General features: G+C 55.3%; 1 protein-coding gene across 1 annotated transcript in view; it reads right to left on the bottom strand.

Moving 5' to 3' along the window:
* The window catches only part of LOC129842100 (BRD4-interacting chromatin-remodeling complex-associated protein-like), a 136496-nt gene that overhangs the window by 99111 nt on the left and 20353 nt on the right, over positions 1-17032 (bottom strand). Inside the window, exon 5 of the mRNA XM_055910494.1 lies at positions 12539-14590. Within this exon, the coding sequence (XP_055766469.1) occupies positions 12539-14590 (2052 nt within the window). The remainder of the gene's footprint in view (positions 1-12538; positions 14591-17032) is intronic.

The raw sequence follows: 17032 nt of genomic DNA, 5'->3' as shown, positions 1-17032 counted from the left end.
GTAGAGGTAGAGAGGTAGAGAGGTAGAGGTAGAGACGTAGAGGTAGAGGTAGAGACGTAGAGGTAGAGACGTAGAGGTAGAGAGGTAGAGACGTAGAGGTAGAGACGTAGAGGTAGAGACGTAGAGGTAGAGACGTAGAGGTAGAGACGTAGAGGTAGAGACGTAGAGGTAGAGACGTAGAGGTAGAGAGGTAGAAACATAGAGGTAGAGAGGAAGAGACATAGAGGTAGAGAGGAAGAGACATAGAGGTAGAGACGTAGAGGTAGAGACGTAGAGACGTAGAGGTAGAGACGTAGAGGTAGAGAGGTAGAGACGTAGAGGTAGAGACGTAGAGGTAGAGACGTAGAGGTAGAGACGTAGAGGTAGAGACGTAGAGGTAGAGAGGTAGAAACATAGAGGTAGAGAGGAAGAGACATAGAGGTAGAGAGGTAGAGACGTAGAGGTAGAGAGGTAGAGACGTAGAGGTAGAGACGTAGAGGTAGAGACGTAGAGGTAGAGACGTAGAGGTAGAGAGGTAGAGACGTAGAGGTAGAGACGTAGAGGTAGAGACGTAGAGGTAGAGACGTAGAGGTAGAGAGGTAGAGGTAGAGACGTAGAGGTAGAGGTAGAGACGTAGAGGTAGAGACGTAGAGGTAGAGACGTAGAGGTAGAGACGTAGAGGTAGAGACGTAGAGGTAGAGACGTAGAGGTAGAGACGTAGAGGTAGAGACGTAGAGGTAGAGAGGTAGAGACGTAGAGGTAGAGACGTAGAGGTAGAGAGGTAGAGACGTAGAGGTAGAGACGTAGGAGGTAGAGACGTAGAGGTAGAGAAGTAGAGGTAGAGGTAGAGACGTAGAGGTAGAGACGTAGAGGTAGAGAAGGAGAGGTAGAGGTAGAGACGTAGAGGTAGAGACGTAGAGGTAGAGACGTAGAGGTAGAGAGGTAGAGACGTAGAGAGAGAGGTAGAGGTAGAGACGTAGAGGTAGAGACGTAGAGGTAGAGACGTAGAGGTAGAGACGTAGAGGTAGAGACGTAGAGGTAGAGACGTAGAGGTAGAGAGGTAGAGACGTAGAGGTAGAGACGTAGAGGTAGAGAGGTAGAGACGTAGAGGAAGAGACGTAGAGGTAGAGACGTAGAGGTAGAGACGTAGAGGTAGAGACGTAGAGGTAGAGACGTAGAGGTAGAGACGTAGCGGTAGAGACGTAGCGGTAGAGACGTAGAGGTAGAGACGTAGAGGTAGAGACGTAGAGACGTAGAGGTAGAGAGGTAGAGACGTAGAGGTAGAGAGGTAGAGACGTAGAGGTAGAGAGGTAGAGATGTAGATGTAGAGACGTAGAGGTAGAGACGTAGAGGTAGAGAGGTAGAGACGTAGAGGTAGAGAGGTAGAGACGTAGAGGTAGAGAGGTAGAGACGTAGAGGTAGAGAGGTAGAGACGTAGAGGTAGAGACGTAGAGGTAGAGACGTAGAGGTAGAGACGTAGAGGTAGAGACGTAGAGGTAGAGAGGAAGAGACGTAGAGGTAGAGACGTAGAGGTAGAGACGTAGAGGTAGAGACGTAGAGGTAGAGACGTAGAGGTAGAGACGTAGAGGTTGAGACGTAGAGGTTGAGACGTAGAGGTTGAGACGTAGAGGTAGAGACGTAGAGGTAGAGACGTAGAGGTAGAGACGTAGAGGTAGAGACGTAGAGGTAGAGACAGAGGTAGAGACAGAGGTAGAGAGGAAGAGACATAGAGGTAGAGAGGAAGAGACAGAGGTAGAGACGTAGAGGTAGAAAGGTAGAGACGTAGAGGTAGAGACGTAGAGGTAGAAAGGTAGAGACGTAGAGGAAGAGACAGAGAGGAAGAGACGTAGAGGTAGAGACGCAGAGACGTAGAGGTAGAGACGTAGAGGTAGAGACGTAGAGGTAGAGAGGTAGAGACGTAGAGGTAGAGAGGTAGAGACGTAGAGGTAGAGACGTAGAGGTAGAGACGTAGAGGTAGAGACGTAGAGGTAGAGACGTAGAGGTAGAGAGGTAGAGACGTAGAGGTAGAGAGGTAGAGACGTAGAGGTAGAGACGTAGAGGTAGAGAGGTAGAGACGTAGAGGTAGAGACGTAGAGGTAGAGACGTAGAGGTAGAGACGTAGAGGTAGAGACGTAGAGGTAGAGACGTAGAGGTAGAGACGTAGAGGTAGAGACGTAGAGGTAGAGACGTAGAGGTAGAGAGGAAGAGACGTAGAGGTAGAGAGGAAGAGACATAGAGGTAGAGAGGAAGAGACATAGAGGTAGAGAGGAAGAGACAGAGGTAGAGACGTAGAGGTAGAGACGTAGAGGTAGAGACGTAGAGGTAGAGACGTAGAGGTAGAGACGTAGCGGTAGAGACGTAGAGGTAGAGACGTAGAGGTAGAGACGTAGAGGTAGAGAGGTAGAGACGTAGAGGTAGAGAGGTAGAGACGTAGAGGTAGAGAGGTAGAGACGTAGAGGTAGAGAGGTAGAGATGTAGATGTAGAGACGTAGAGGTAGAGACGTAGAGGTAGAGAGGTAGAGACGTAGAGGTAGAGAGGTAGAGACGTAGAGGTAGAGAGGTAGAGACGTAGAGGTAGAGAGGTAGAGACGTAGAGGTAGAGACGTAGAGGTAGAGAGGTAGAGACGTAGAGGTAGAGACGTAGAGGTAGAGACGTAGAGGTAGAGAGGAAGAGACGTAGAGGTAGAGACGTAGAGGTAGAGACGTAGAGGTAGAGACGTAGAGGTAGAGACGTAGAGGTAGAGACGTAGAGGTTGAGACGTAGAGGTTGAGACGTAGAGGTAGAGACGTAGAGGTAGAGACGTAGAGGTAGAGACGTAGAGGTAGAGACGTAGAGGTAGAGACAGAGGTAGAGAGGAAGAGACATAGAGGTAGAGAGGAAGAGACAGAGGTAGAGACGTAGAGGTAGAAAGGTAGAGACGTAGAGGTAGAGACGTAGAGGTAGAGAGGTAGAGACGTAGAGGTAGAGACGTAGAGGTAGAGACGTAGAGGTAGAGAGGAAGAGACGTAGAGGTAGAGACGTAGAGGTAGAGACGTAGAGGTAGAGACGTAGAGGTAGAGACGTAGAGGTAGAGACGTAGAGGTTGAGACGTAGAGGTTGAGACGTAGAGGTAGAGACGTAGAGGTAGAGACGTAGAGGTAGAGACGTAGAGGTAGAGACGTAGAGGTAGAGACAGAGGTAGAGAGGAAGAGACATAGAGGTAGAGAGGAAGAGACAGAGGTAGAGACGTAGAGGTAGAAAGGTAGAGACGTAGAGGTAGAGACGTAGAGGTAGAAAGGTAGAGACGTAGAGGAAGAGACAGAGAGGAAGAGACGTAGAGGTAGAGACGCAGAGACGTAGAGGTAGAGACGTAGAGGTAGAGACGTAGAGGTAGAGAGGTAGAGACGTAGAGGTAGAGAGGTAGAGACGTAGAGGTAGAGACGTAGAGGTAGAGACGTAGAGGTAGAGACGTAGAGGTAGAGACGTAGAGGTAGAGACGTAGAGGTAGAGACGTAGAGGTAGAGAGGTAGAGACGTAGAGGTAGAGAGGTAGAGACGTAGAGGTAGAGACGTAGAGGTAGAGAGGTAGAGACGTAGAGGTAGAGACGTAGAGGTAGAGACGTAGAGGTAGAGACGTAGAGGTAGAGACGTAGAGGTAGAGACGTAGAGGTAGAGACGTAGAGGTAGAGACGTAGAGGTAGAGACGTAGAGGTAGAGAGGAAGAGACGTAGAGGTAGAGAGGAAGAGACATAGAGGTAGAGAGGAAGAGACAGAGGTAGAGACGTAGAGGTAGAGACGTAGAGGTAGAGACGTAGAGGTAGAGACGTAGAGGTAGAGACGTAGAGGTAGAAAGGTAGAGACGTAGAGGTAGAGACGTAGAGGTAGAGACGCAGAGGTAGAGACGTAGAGAGGTAGAGACGTAGAGAGGTAGAGACGTAGAGGTAGAGACGTAGAGGTAGAGAGGTAGAGACGTAGAGGCAGAGAGGAAGAGACAGAGGTAGAGACGTAGAGGTAGAGACGTAGAGGTAGAGACGTAGAGGTAGAGAGGAAGAGGTAGAGACGTAGAGACGTAGAGGTAGAGACGTAGAGGTAGAGACGTAGAGGTAGAGACGTAGAGGTAGAGACGTAGAGGTAGAGACGTAGAGGTAGAGACGTAGAGGTAGAGAGGTAGAGGTAGAGACGTAGAGGTAGAGACATAGAGGTAGAGACGTAGAGGTAGAGACGTAGAGGTAGAGACGTAGAGGTAGAGACATAGAGGTAGAGACGTAGAGGTAGAGACATAGAGGTAGAGACGTAGAGGTAGAGAGGTAGAGGTAGAGACGTAGAGGTAGAGAGGTAGAGACGTAGAGGTAGAGACGTAGAGGTAGAGACGTAGAGACGTAGAGGTAGAGACGTAGAGGTAGAGACGTAGAGGTAGAGACGTAGAGGTAGAGACGTAGAGGTAGAGACGTAGAGGTAGAGACGTAGAGGTAGAGACGTAGAGGTAGAGACGTAGAGGTAGAGAGGAAGAGACGTAGAGGTAGAGGTAGAGACGTAGAGGTAGAGACGTAGAGGTAGAGGTAGAGACGTAGAGGTAGAGACGTAGAGGTAGAGACGTAGAGGTAGAGACGTAGAGGTAGAGACGTAGAGGTAGAAAGGTAGAGACGTAGAGGTAGAGACGTAGAGGTAGAGACGCAGAGGTAGAGACGTAGAGAGGTAGAGACGTAGAGGTAGAGACGTAGAGGTAGAGACGTAGAGGTAGAGAGGTAGAGACGTAGAGGCAGAGAGGAAGAGACAGAGGTAGAGACGTAGAGGTAGAGACGTAGAGGTAGAGACGTAGAGGTAGAGAGGAAGAGGTAGAGACGTAGAGACGTAGAGGTAGAGACATAGAGGTAGAGACGTAGAGGTAGAGACGTAGAGGTAGAGACGTAGAGGTAGAGAGGAAGAGGTAGAGACGTAGAGACGTAGAGGTAGAGACATAGAGGTAGAGACGTAGAGGTAGAGACGTAGAGGTAGAGACGTAGAGGTAGAGAGGAAGAGGTAGAGACGTAGAGACGTAGAGGTAGAGACATAGAGGTAGAGACGTAGAGGTAGAGACGTAGAGGTAGAGACGTAGAGGTAGAGACATAGAGGTAGAGACGTAGAGGTAGAGACGTAGAGGTAGAGACGCAGAGGTAGAGACGTAGAGAGGTAGAGACGTAGAGGTAGAGACGTAGAGGTAGAGACGTAGAGGTAGAGAGGTAGAGACGTAGAGGCAGAGAGGAAGAGACAGAGGTAGAGACGTAGAGGTAGAGACGTAGAGGTAGAGACGTAGAGGTAGAGAGGAAGAGGTAGAGACGTAGAGACGTAGAGGTAGAGACATAGAGGTAGAGACGTAGAGGTAGAGACGTAGAGGTAGAGACGTAGAGGTAGAGACGTAGAGGTAGAGGTAGAGGTAGAGACGTAGAGGTAGAGAGGTAGAGACGTAGAGGTAGAGACGTAGAGGTAGAGACGTAGAGACGTAGAGGTAGAGACGTAGAGGTAGAGACGTAGAGGTAGAGACGTAGAGGTAGAGGTAGAGACGTAGAGGTAGAGACGTAGAGGTAGAGGTAGAGACGTAGAGGTAGAGACGTAGAGGTAGAGACGTAGAGGTAGAGACGTAGAGGTAGAGACGTAGAGGTAGAGACGTAGAGGTAGAGACGTAGAGGTAGAAAGGTAGAGACGTAGAGGTAGAGACGTAGAGGTAGAGACGCAGAGGTAGAGACGTAGAGAGGTAGAGACGTAGAGGTAGAGACGTAGAGGTAGAGACGTAGAGGTAGAGAGGTAGAGACGTAGAGGTAGAGACGTAGAGGTAGAGACGTAGAGGTAGAGACGTAGAGGTAGAGAGGAAGAGGTAGAGACGTAGAGACGTAGAGGTAGAGACATAGAGGTAGAGACATAGAGGTAGAGACGTAGAGGTAGAGACGTAGAGGTAGAGAGGTAGAGGTAGAGACATAGAGGTAGAGACGTAGAGGTAGAGACATAGAGGTAGAGACATAGAGGTAGAGACATAGAGGTAGAGAGGTAGAGGTAGAGACGTAGAGGTAGAGACGTAGAGGTAGAGACGTAGAGGTAGAGACGTAGAGGTAGAGACGTAGAGGTAGAGACGTAGAGGTAGAGACGTAGAGGTAGAGACGTAGAGGTAGAGACGTAGAGGTAGAGACGTAGAGGTAGAGACGTAGAGGTAGAGACGTAGAGGTAGAGACGTAGAGGTAGAGAGGAAGAGACGTAGAGGTAGAGGTAGAGACGTAGAGGTAGAGACGTAGAGGTAGAGAGGAAGAGACGTAGAGACGTAGAGGTAGAGACGTAGAGGTAGAGACGTAGAGGTAGAGACGTAGAGGTAGAGACGTAGAGGTAGAGACGTAGAGGTAGAGACGTAGAGGTAGAGACGTAGAGACGTAGAGGTAGAGACATAGAGGTAGAGACGTAGAGGTAGAGACGTAGAGGTAGAGACGTAGAGGAAGAGACGTAGAGCAAGAGACGTAGAGCAAGAGACGTAGAGGTAGAGAGGAAGAGACGTAGAGCAAGAGACGTAGAGGTAGAGAGGAAGAGACGTAGAGGTAGAGACGTAGAGGTAGAGACGTAGAGGTAGAGAGGTAGAGACGTAGAGGTAGAGACGTAGAGGTAGAGACGTAGAGGTAGAGACGTAGAGGTAGAGACGTAGAGGTAGAGACGTAGAGGTAGAGACGTAGAGGTAGAGAGGTAGACGTAGAGAGGAAGAGACGTAGAGCAAGAGACGTAGAGGTAGAGACGTAGAGGTAGAGAGGAAGAGACGTAGAGGTAGAGGTAGAGACGTAGAGGTAGAGACGTAGAGGTAGAGAGGTAGAGAGGAAGAGGTAGAGAGGTAGAGACGTAGAGGTAGAGACGTAGAGGTAGAGACGTAGAGGTAGAGACGTAGACGTAGAGAGGAAGAGACGTAGAGCAAGAGACGTAGAGGTAGAGAGGAAGAGACGTAGAGATAGAGACGTAGAGGTAGAGACGTAGAGGTAGAGACGTAGAGGGAGAGAGGAAGAGACGTAGAGCAAGAGACGTAGAGGTAGAGAGGAAGAGACGTAGAGCAAGAGACGTAGAGGTAGAGACGTAGAGGTAGAGACGTAGAGGTAGAGACGTAGAGGTAGAGAGGAAGAGACGTAGAGCAAGAGACGTAGAGGTAGAGACGTAGAGGTAGAGACGTAGAGACGTAGAGGTAGAGACATAGAGGTAGAGACGTAGAGGTAGAGACGTAGAGGTAGAGACGTAGAGGAAGAGACGTAGAGCAAGAGACGTAGAGGTAGAGAGGAAGAGACGTAGAGCAAGAGACGTAGAGGTAGAGAGGAAGAGACGTAGAGGTAGAGACGTAGAGGTAGAGACGTAGAGGTAGAGAGGTAGAGACGTAGAGGTAGAGACGTAGAGGTAGAGACGTAGAGGTAGAGACGTAGAGGTAGAGACGTAGAGGTAGAGACGTAGAGGTAGAGACGTAGAGGTAGAGAGGTAGACGTAGAGAGGAAGAGACGTAGAGCAAGAGACGTAGAGGTAGAGACGTAGAGGTAGAGAGGAAGAGACGTAGAGGTAGAGGTAGAGACGTAGAGGAAGAGACGTAGAGGTAGAGAGGTAGAGAGGAAGAGGTAGAGAGGTAGAGACGTAGAGGTAGAGACGTAGAGGTAGAGACGTAGAGGTAGAGACGTAGACGTAGAGAGGAAGAGACGTAGAGCAAGAGACGTAGAGGTAGAGAGGAAGAGACGTAGAGGTAGAGACGTAGAGGTAGAGACGTAGAGGTAGAGACGTAGAGGTAGAGAGGAAGAGACGTAGAGCAAGAGACGTAGAGGTAGAGAGGAAGAGACGTAGAGCAAGAGACGTAGAGGTAGAGACGTAGAGGTAGAGACGTAGAGGTAGAGACGTAGAGGTAGAGAGGAAGAGACGTAGAGCAAGAGACGTAGAGGTAGAGACGTAGAGGTAGAGACGTAGAGACGTAGAGGTAGAGACATAGAGGTAGAGACGTAGAGGTAGAGACGTAGAGGTAGAGACGTAGAGGAAGAGACGTAGAGCAAGAGACGTAGAGGTAGAGAGGAAGAGACGTAGAGCAAGAGACGTAGAGGTAGAGAGGAAGAGACGTAGAGGTAGAGACGTAGAGGTAGAGACGTAGAGGTAGAGAGGTAGAGACGTAGAGGTAGAGACGTAGAGGTAGAGACGTAGAGGTAGAGACGTAGAGGTAGAGACGTAGAGGTAGAGAGGTAGAGACGTAGAGGTAGAGAGGTAGAGACGTAGAGGTAGAGACGTAGAGGTAGAGACGTAGACGTAGAGAGGAAGAGACGTAGAGCAAGAGACGTAGAGGTAGAGAGGAAGAGACGTAGAGGTAGAGACGTAGAGGTAGAGACGTAGAGGTAGAGACGTAGAGGTAGAGACGTAGAGGTAGAGAGGAAGAGACGTAGAGCAAGAGACGTAGAGGTAGAGACGTAGAGGTAGAGAGGTAGAGACGAAGAGACGTAGAGGTAGAGGTAGAGACGAAGAGACGTAGAGGTAGAGGTAGAGACGAAGAGACGTAGAGGTAGAGGTAGAGACGTAGAGGTAGAGGTAGAGACGTAGAGGTAGAGACGTAGAGGTAGAGAGGTAGAGGTAGAGACGTAGAGGTAGAGACGTAGAGGTAGAGAGGTAGAGGTAGAGACGTAGAGGTAGAGACGTAGAGGTAGAGAGGTAGAGACGAAGAGACGTAGAGGTAGAGACGTAGAGGTAGAGACGTAGAGGTAGAGACGTAGAGGTAGAGACGTAGAGGTAGAGAGGAAGAGAGGTAGAGGTAGAGACGTAGAGGTAGAGAGGTAGAGGTAGAGACGTAGAGGTAGAGACGTAGAGGTAGAGACGTAGAGGTAGAGACGTAGAGGTAGAGACGTAGAGGTAGAGACGTAGAGGTAGAGACGTAGAGGTAGAGAGGTAGAGACGTAGAGGAGAGCGGTAGAGACGTAGCGGTAGAGGTAGAGAGGTAGAGACGTAGAGGAGAGCGGTAGAGACGTAGAGGTAGAGACGTAGAGGTAGAGACGTAGAGGTAGAGACGTAGAGGTAGAGACGTAGAGGTAGAGACGTAGAGGTAGAGACGTAGAGGTAGAGACGTAGAGGTAGAGACGTAGAGGTAGAGAGGTAGAGACGTAGAGAGGTAGAGACGTAGAGGTAGAGAGGTAGAGGTAGAGACGTAGAGGTAGAGACGTAGAGGTAGAGACGTAGAGGTAGAGACGTAGAGGTAGAGACGTAGAGGTAGAGACGTAGAGGTAGAGACGTAGAGGTAGAGACGTAGACGTAGAGGTAGAGACGTAGAGGAAGAGACGTAGAGGAAGAGACGTAAAGGTAGAGACGTAGAGGTAGAGACGCAGAGGTAGAGAGAGCGCGCGGGGAGAGGCAGCGAGAGAGAGCGTGGGGAGAGGCAGCGAGAGAGAGAGCAAGGGGAGAGGCAGCGAGAGAGAGAGCTCGGGGAGAGGCAGCGAGAGAGAGAGCGTGGGGAGAGGCAGCGAGAGAGAGAGCGTGGGGAGAGGCAGAGGGAGAGAGAGCGTGGGGAGAGGCAGAGGGAGAGAGAGCGTGGGGAGAGGCAGAGGGAGAGAGAGCGTGGGGAGAGGCAGAGGGAGAGAGAGCGTGGGGAGAGGCAGAGGGAGAGAGAGCGTGGGGAGAGGCAGAGGGAGAGAGAGCGTGGGGAGAGGCAGAGGGAGAGAGAGCGTGGGGAGAGGCAGAGAGAGAGAGAGCGTGGGGAGAGGCAGAGGGAGAGAGAGCACGGGGAGAGGCAGAGGGAGAGAGAGCGTGGGGAGAGGCAGAGGGAGAGAGAGCACGGGGAGAGGCAGCGAGAGAGAGCGTGGGGAGAGGCAGAGGGAGAGAGAGCACGGGGAGAGGCAGAGGGAGAGAGAGCGTGGGGAGAGGCAGCGAGAGAGAGAGCGCGGGGAGAGGCAGAGGGAGAGAGAGCGCGGGGAGAGGCAGAGGGAGAGAGAGCGTGGGGAGAGGCAGAGGGAGAGAGAGCGCGGGGAGAGGCAGAGGGAGAGAGAGCGCGGGGAGAGGCAGAGGGAGAGAGAGCGTGGGGAGAGGCAGAGGGAGAGAGAGCGTGGGGAGAGGCAGAGGGAGAGAGAGCGTGGAGAGAGAGCGTGGGGAGAGGCAGAGGGAGAGAGAGCGTGGGGAGAGGCAGAGGGAGAGAGAGCGTGGGGAGAGGCAGAGGGAGAGAGAGCGTGGGGAGAGAGCGTGGGGAGAGGCAGAGGGAGAGAGAGCACGGGGAGAGGCAGAGGGAGAGAGAGCGTGGGGAGAGGCAGCGAGAGAGAGAGCACGGGGAGAGGCAGAGGGAGAGAGAGCACGGGGAGAGGCAGCGAGAGAGAGAGCGCGGGGAGAGGCAGAGGGAGAGAGAGCGTGGGGAGAGGCAGAGGGAGAGAGAGCGTGGGGAGAGGCAGAGGGAGAGAGAGCGTGGGGAGAGGCAGAGGGAGAGAGAGCGTGGGGAGAGGCAGAGGGAGAGAGAGCGTGGAGAGAGAGCGAGGGGAGAGGCAGAGGGAGAGAGAGCACGGGGAGAGGCAGAGGGAGAGAGAGCGTGGGGAGAGGCAGAGGGAGAGAGAGCGTGGGGAGAGGCAGAGGGAGAGAGAGCGTGGGGAGAGGCAGCGAGAGAGAGAGCACGGGGAGAGGCAGAGGGAGAGAGAGCGCGGGGAGAGGCAGAGGGAGAGAGAGCGTGGGGAGAGGCAGCGAGAGAGAGAGCACGGGGAGAGGCAGAGGGAGAGAGAGCACGGGGAGAGGCAGAGGGAGAGAGAGCGTGGGGAGAGGCAGAGGGAGAGAGAGCGTGGGGAGAGGCAGAGGGAGAGAGAGCGTGGGGAGAGGCAGAGAGAGAGAGAGCGTGGGGAGAGGCAGAGGGAGAGAGAGCACGGGGAGAGGCAGAGGGAGAGAGAGCACGGGGAGAGGCAGAGGGAGAGAGAGCACGGGGAGAGGCAGAGGGAGAGAGAGCACGGGGAGAGGGAGAGGGAGAGAGAGCACGGGGAGAGGGAGAGGGAGAGAGAGCACGGGGAGAGGCAGAGGTAGAGAGAGCACGGGGAGAGGCAGAGAGAGAGAGAGCACGGGGAGAGGCAGAGGGAGAGAGAGCGTGGGGAGAGGCAGAGGGAGAGAGAGCGTGGGGAGAGGCAGAGGGAGAGAGAGCGTGGGGAGAGGCAGAGGGAGAGAGAGCGTGGGGAGAGGCAGAGGGAGAGAGAGCGTGGGGAGAGGCAGAGGGAGAGAGAGCGTGGGGAGAGGCAGAGGGAGAGAGAGCGTGGGGAGAGGCAGAGGGAGAGAGAGCACGGGGAGAGGCAGAGAGAGAGAGCACGGGGAGAGGCAGCGAGAGAGAGAGAGAGAGCATGGGGAGAGGCAGAGGGAGAGAGAGCGTGGGGAGAGGCAGAGAGAGAGAGAGCACGGGGAGAGGAAGAGGGAGAGAGAGCACGGGGAGAGGAAGAGGGAGAGAGAGCGTGGGGAGAGGCAGAGAGAGAGAGAGCACGGGGAGAGGAAGAGGGAGAGAGAGCGCGGGGAGAGGCAGCGAGAGAGAGAGCGTGGGGAGAGGCAGAGGGAGAGAGAGCACGGGGAGAGGCAGAGGGAGAGAGAGCACGGGGAGAGGCAGAGGGAGAGAGAGCGTGGGGAGAGGCAGAGGGAGAGAGAGCGTGGAGAGAGAGCGTGGGGAGAGGCAGAGGGAGAGAGAGCGTGGGGAGAGGCAGAGGGAGAGAGAGCGTGGGGAGAGGCAGAGGGAGAGAGAGCGTGGGGAGAGGCAGAGGGAGAGAGAGCGTGGGGAGAGGCAGAGGGAGAGAGAGCGTGGGGAGAGGCAGAGAGAGAGAGAGCATGGGGAGAGGCAGCGAGAGAGAGAGAGAGAGCATGGGGAGAGGCAGAGGGAGAGAGAGCGTGGGGAGAGGCAGAGAGAGAGAGAGCACGGGGAGAGGAAGAGGGAGAGAGAGCACGGGGAGAGGAAGAGGGAGAGAGAGCGTGGGGAGAGGCAGAGAGAGAGAGAGCACGGGGAGAGGAAGAGGGAGAGAGAGCGTGGGGAGAGGCAGCGAGAGAGAGAGCGTGGGGAGAGGCAGAGGGAGAGAGAGCACGGGGAGAGGCAGAGGGAGAGAGAGCACGGGGAGAGGCAGAGGGAGAGAGAGCACGGGGAGAGGCAGAGGGAGAGAGAGCACGGGGAGAGGCGGCAGAAGAGAGCGGGGAGAGAGGCAGAGTAGAGGCAGAGAGAGAGCACGGGGGGAGGGAGAGAGAGAGAGAGCGTGGGGAGAAGCAGAGGGAGAGAGAGCACGGGGAGAGGCAGAGGGAGAGAGAGCACGGGGAGAGGCAGAGGGAGAGAGAGCACGGGGAGAGGCAGAGGGAGAGAGAGCACGGGGAGAGGCAGAGGGAGAGAGAGCACGGGGAGAGGCAGAGAGAGAGAGAGCACGGGGAGAGGCAGAGAGAGAGAGAGCACGGGGAGAGGCGGCAGAAGAGAGCGGGGAGAGAGGCAGAGTAGAGGCAGAGAGAGAGCACGGGGGGAGGGAGAGAGAGAGAGAGCGTGGGGAGAAGCAGAGAGAGAGAGAGCACGGGGAGAGGCAGAGAAGAGGCAGAGAGAGAGCACGGGGAGAGGCAGAGAGCACGGGGAGGAATACTGGGGAGGCATACTGACCTGCTGGAGGAACATCTGGAGTTGTTCCTGGCTGAGGATCATGCTGGAGCCCTGGTGGCCAGTGAAGAGCACCCTGCTCGCAGGGCTGTGCTGCTGGGATAGGTGTGGGACCAGTGTGGTGGACACAGATAAGGCCGGAGAGGACGAGGGGACAGACATGGCCATGGAGACAGAGGGCCCAGCTTGCATAGAGAGGATGGAGGAGGGCTGAGGGGCTTGTCCAGGGTGGGCTGCTTGGTCTGTAGAACTCCCCAGCATCGGCACACTCCCCCCAGGCTGGCCCTGTGCTATGGCAGCAGCCCCACCCACCCCGCTGCTGGGAACGCCCCCTGGCTGTGGCTGCAGAGCGGGCTGCAGGCTGACAGCAGGACTCAACCCTTCTACCTGGCTCAGCATGGTCAGGGAGTTGTGCAAGGGCATGCCCTGGATCACTGTGTGGGCCTGGTGGCCCGTGACTGGGTGGCTCTGGCTCTGGGAGAGGGTGTGGGCCTGGTGGCCCGTGACTGGGTGGCTCTGGCTCTGGGAGAGGGTGACAGGCATCTGGAAAAGCTGATGTCCCACCCCCATCTGGCCCGGCTGCAGCTGGATGTGGCCCTGGAGCAGAGGATGGCCCTGAGACGTCAGCACCTGGCCCAGGTTGATGTTCTGGTGCTGAGCCAGGATCTGATTGGCTATCAGCTGGCCCCCAGGCCCCTGGGAGGTGATGATGTGGCCCCCAGGGTGCTGCGTGAGTATCTGACCCCCGGCTAGCTGCTGCGGCAAGAGGAACTGGTGGTTCTGACCCCCCAGTATGATGCTGCCGGGCTGATTGAGCAGATGGACACTGAGCGCTTTCCCAGAAGGGTGGTGAGCTGTCTGCTGTTTGAACAGTGCCTGCTGGGAAACCCCTGCCTGGGAGGTCAGGACCACGTTAGAACCAGGCTTGCCTGTCAGGAAGGCTACATTCTGGGCAGCGGAGACAGGGACCTGACCCCCAAGAGCCTTGTTGCCATCGTTCTGGAGGGTGTTGGTCTGCTGCTGTTTGAACAGTTTGGGCTGGATGGCTGCGCCCCCCTGGGGGGGTTTGGGCTGGATGGCTGTGCCCCCCTGGGGGGGTTTGGGCTGGATGGGGGTCGGGGTTCGCTGGATGATCAGGTTCTGCATGACCTGTCCTTGGGGATGGTTCTGTTGACCCATGCTTCCAGCAGCAGCGATGGTGCTACTGTTAGTGCACAACGCCGGGCCGTTTAAAACTGGAGATCCCAGAGTAGCTTTGCCTCCTTGGATCATTAGTCCCCCTCCCAGTCCGCCCTGCCCACCTGCCCTTTGTGCCTCGGGGCCAGGCTGGTGCAGCTGGTATCCTCCCATACCCTTGGCCAGGATGGGCTGTCCTGATTGGTTCATAGTCATCACGGTGGGCTGGCCCATCACCTGTATCTGTCCCAGTCCCAGGTGTCCTGACTGACAGCCGTTAGGTAGAGCCTGAAGGGAGGTGATTGGCTGAAGGGTGACGTTACCCAGGCCTGCTACCTGCTGCATGAACGGCTGCATACTGATGGCCTGGGCCTTGTTCATGACCTGGGGCCCAAACTCCAGGCCCTGTTGGGTCAGCACCGAGCCCAGCATGTCAGCTGTGGCCTGGGGAGGGGTGGCGGAGGAGTCTGGAGTTCCAGGGAAGATGGGGAGCCCCACCCCCACAGCGGTCCCTCCAGGCCCAATCAGGCTGTCTGTACAGGGCAGGGTCTGTACCACCTGAGTCAGGCCTGGCATGGTGAGGTCGAAGGAGCCCAGGTCCAGCTCTGCCTCGGCCTCCTGCAGGCTCTGCTCTGTAATGTTAGCCTCCGCCAGGCTCTGCTGCAGGATGTCACATGGCTCCATGGTGTTGCTACCGCTACCGCCCGGCGACCCGCCCAGGATGTCACATGGCTCCATGGTGTTGCTACGGCTACCGCCCGGCGACCCGCCCAGGATGACATCATCTTCCAGGAAGTCCAGGTCCACACTGACCCGGGGCAAGACTGGCTGCTCATTGGACGGCAGCTGGACTGGGGGCAGGACCTCTGGAATGTGGCACTATGAGAGAAGAGGGAGAAGGTCTGTGATGGAGGATGAGAGAGGTCTGTGATGGAGGACAAAAAGAAGAGAGAAGAAGAGAGTGAAGGTCTGTGATGGAGGACGAAAAGAAGGTCTGTGATGGAGGACGAGAGAGAAGAGAGAAGATCTGTGATGGAGGACGAAAAGAAGAGAGAAGGTCTGTGATGGAGGATGATAGAGAGAAAGTATGTGATGGAGGACAAAAAGAAGAGAGAAGGTCTGTGATGGAGGACGATAGAGAGAAGGTATGTGATGGAGGACAAAAAGAAGAGAGAAGAAGAGAGTGAAGGTCTGTGCCGGAGGACAGGAAGAGAAAAGGTCCGTGCCGGAGGACAGGAAGAGAAAAGGTCCGTGCCGGAGGACAGGAAGAGAAAAGGTCCGTGCCGGAGGACAGGAAGAGAAAAGGTCCGTGCCGGAGGACAGGAAGAGAAAAGGTCCGTGCCGGAGGACAGGAAGAGAAAAGGTCCGTGCCGGAGGACAGGAAGAGAAAAGGTCCGTGCCGGAGGACAGGAAGAGAAAAGGTCCGTGCCGGAGGACAGGAAGAGAAAAGGTCCGTGCCGGAGGACAGGAAGAGAAAAGGTCCGTGCCGGAGGACAGGAAGAGAAAAGGTCCGTGCCGGAGGACAGGAAGAGAAAAGGTCCGTGCCGGAAGACAGGAAGAGAAAAGGTCCGTGCCGGAAGACAGGAAGAGAAAAGGTCCGTGCCGGAGGACAGGAAGAGAAAAGGTCCGTGATGGAGGACAGGAAGAGAAAAGGTCCGTGCCGGAGGACAGGAAGAGAAAAGGTCCGTGATGGAGGACAGGAAGAGAAAAGGTCCGTGCCGGAGGACGAGGAGAAGCGATCCGTGACGGAGGACGAGGAGAAGCGGTCCGTGACGGAGGACGAGGAGAAGCGGTCCGTGACGGAGGACGAGGAGAAGCGGTCCGTGACGGAGGACGAGGAGAAGCGGTCCGTGACGGAGGACGAGGAGAAGCGGTCCGTGACGGAGGACGAGGAGAAGCGGTCCGTGACGGAGGACGAGGAGAAGCGGTCCGTGACGGAGGACGAGGAGAAGCGGTCCGTGACGGAGGACGAGGAGAAGCGGTCCGTGACGGAGGACGAGGAGAAGCGGTCCGTGACGGAGGACGAGGAGAAGCGGTCCGTGACGGAGGACGAGTAGGAGAAGCGGTCCCTGACGGAGGACGAGTAGGAGAAGCGATCCCTGACGGAGGACGAGTACGAGAAGCGATCTCTGACGGAGGACGAGTAGGAGAAGCGATCTCTGACGGAGGACGAGTAGGAGAAGCGATCTCTGACGGAGGACGAGTAGGAGAAGCGATCTCTGACGGAGGACGAGTAGGAGAAGCGATCTCTGACGGAGGACGAGTAGGAGAAGCGATCTCTGACGGAGGACGAGTAGGAGAAGCGATCTCTGACGGAGAACGAGGAGGAGAAGCGATCTCTGACGGAGAACGAGGAGGAGAAGCGATCTCTGACGGAGAACGAGGAGGAGAAGCGATCTCTGACGGAGAACGAGGAGGAGAAGCGATCTCTGACGGAGAACGAGGAGGAGAAGCGATCTCTGACGGAGAACGAGGAGGAGAAGCGATCTCTGACGGAGAACGAGGAGGAGAAGCGATCTCTGACGGAGAACGAGGAGGAGAAGCGATCTCTGACGGAGAACGAGGAGGAGAAGCGATCTCTGACGGAGAACGAGGAGGAGAAGCGATCTCTGACGGAGAACGAGGAGGAGAAGCGATCTCTGACGGAGAACGAGGAGGAGAAGCGATCTCTGACGGAGAACGAGGAGGAGAAGCGATCTCTGACGGAGAACGAGGAGGAGAAGCGATCTCTGACGGAGAACGAGGAGGAGAAGCGATCTCTGACGGAGAACGAGGAGGAGAAGCGATCTCTGACGGAGGACGAGGAGGAGAAGCGATCTCTGACGGAGGACGAGGAGGAGAAGCGATCTCTGACGGAGAACGAGGAGGAGAAGCGATCTCTGACGGAGAACGAGGAGGAGAAGCGATCTCTGACGGAGAACGAGGAGGAGAAGCGATCTCTGACGGAGAACGAGGAGGAGAAGCGATCTCTGACGGAGAACGAGGAGGAGAAGCGATCTCTGACGGAGAACGAGGAGGAGAAGCGATCTCTGACGGAGAACGAGGAGGAGAAGCGATCTCTGACGGAGAACAAGGAGGAGAAGCGATCTCTGACGGAGAACAAGGAGGAGAAGCGATCTCTGACGGAGAACAAGGAGGAGAAGCGATCTCTGACGGAGAACAAGGAGGAGAAGCGATCTCTGACGGAGAACAAGGAGGAGAAGCGATCTCTGACGGAGAACAAGGAGGAGAAGCGATCTCTGACGGAGAACAAGGAGGAGAAGCGATCTCTGACGGAGAACGAGGAGGAGAAGCGATCTCTGACGGAGAACAAGGAGGAGA

Source organism: Salvelinus fontinalis, unplaced genomic scaffold, assembly GCF_029448725.1.
Source record: "Salvelinus fontinalis isolate EN_2023a unplaced genomic scaffold, ASM2944872v1 scaffold_0012, whole genome shotgun sequence".
In the NCBI taxonomy this organism is placed as follows: Eukaryota; Metazoa; Chordata; class Actinopteri; order Salmoniformes; family Salmonidae; genus Salvelinus; species Salvelinus fontinalis.
Note: the sequence above shows the minus strand (reverse complement) of the source record. Positions and strands in the feature narration are given on the sequence as shown.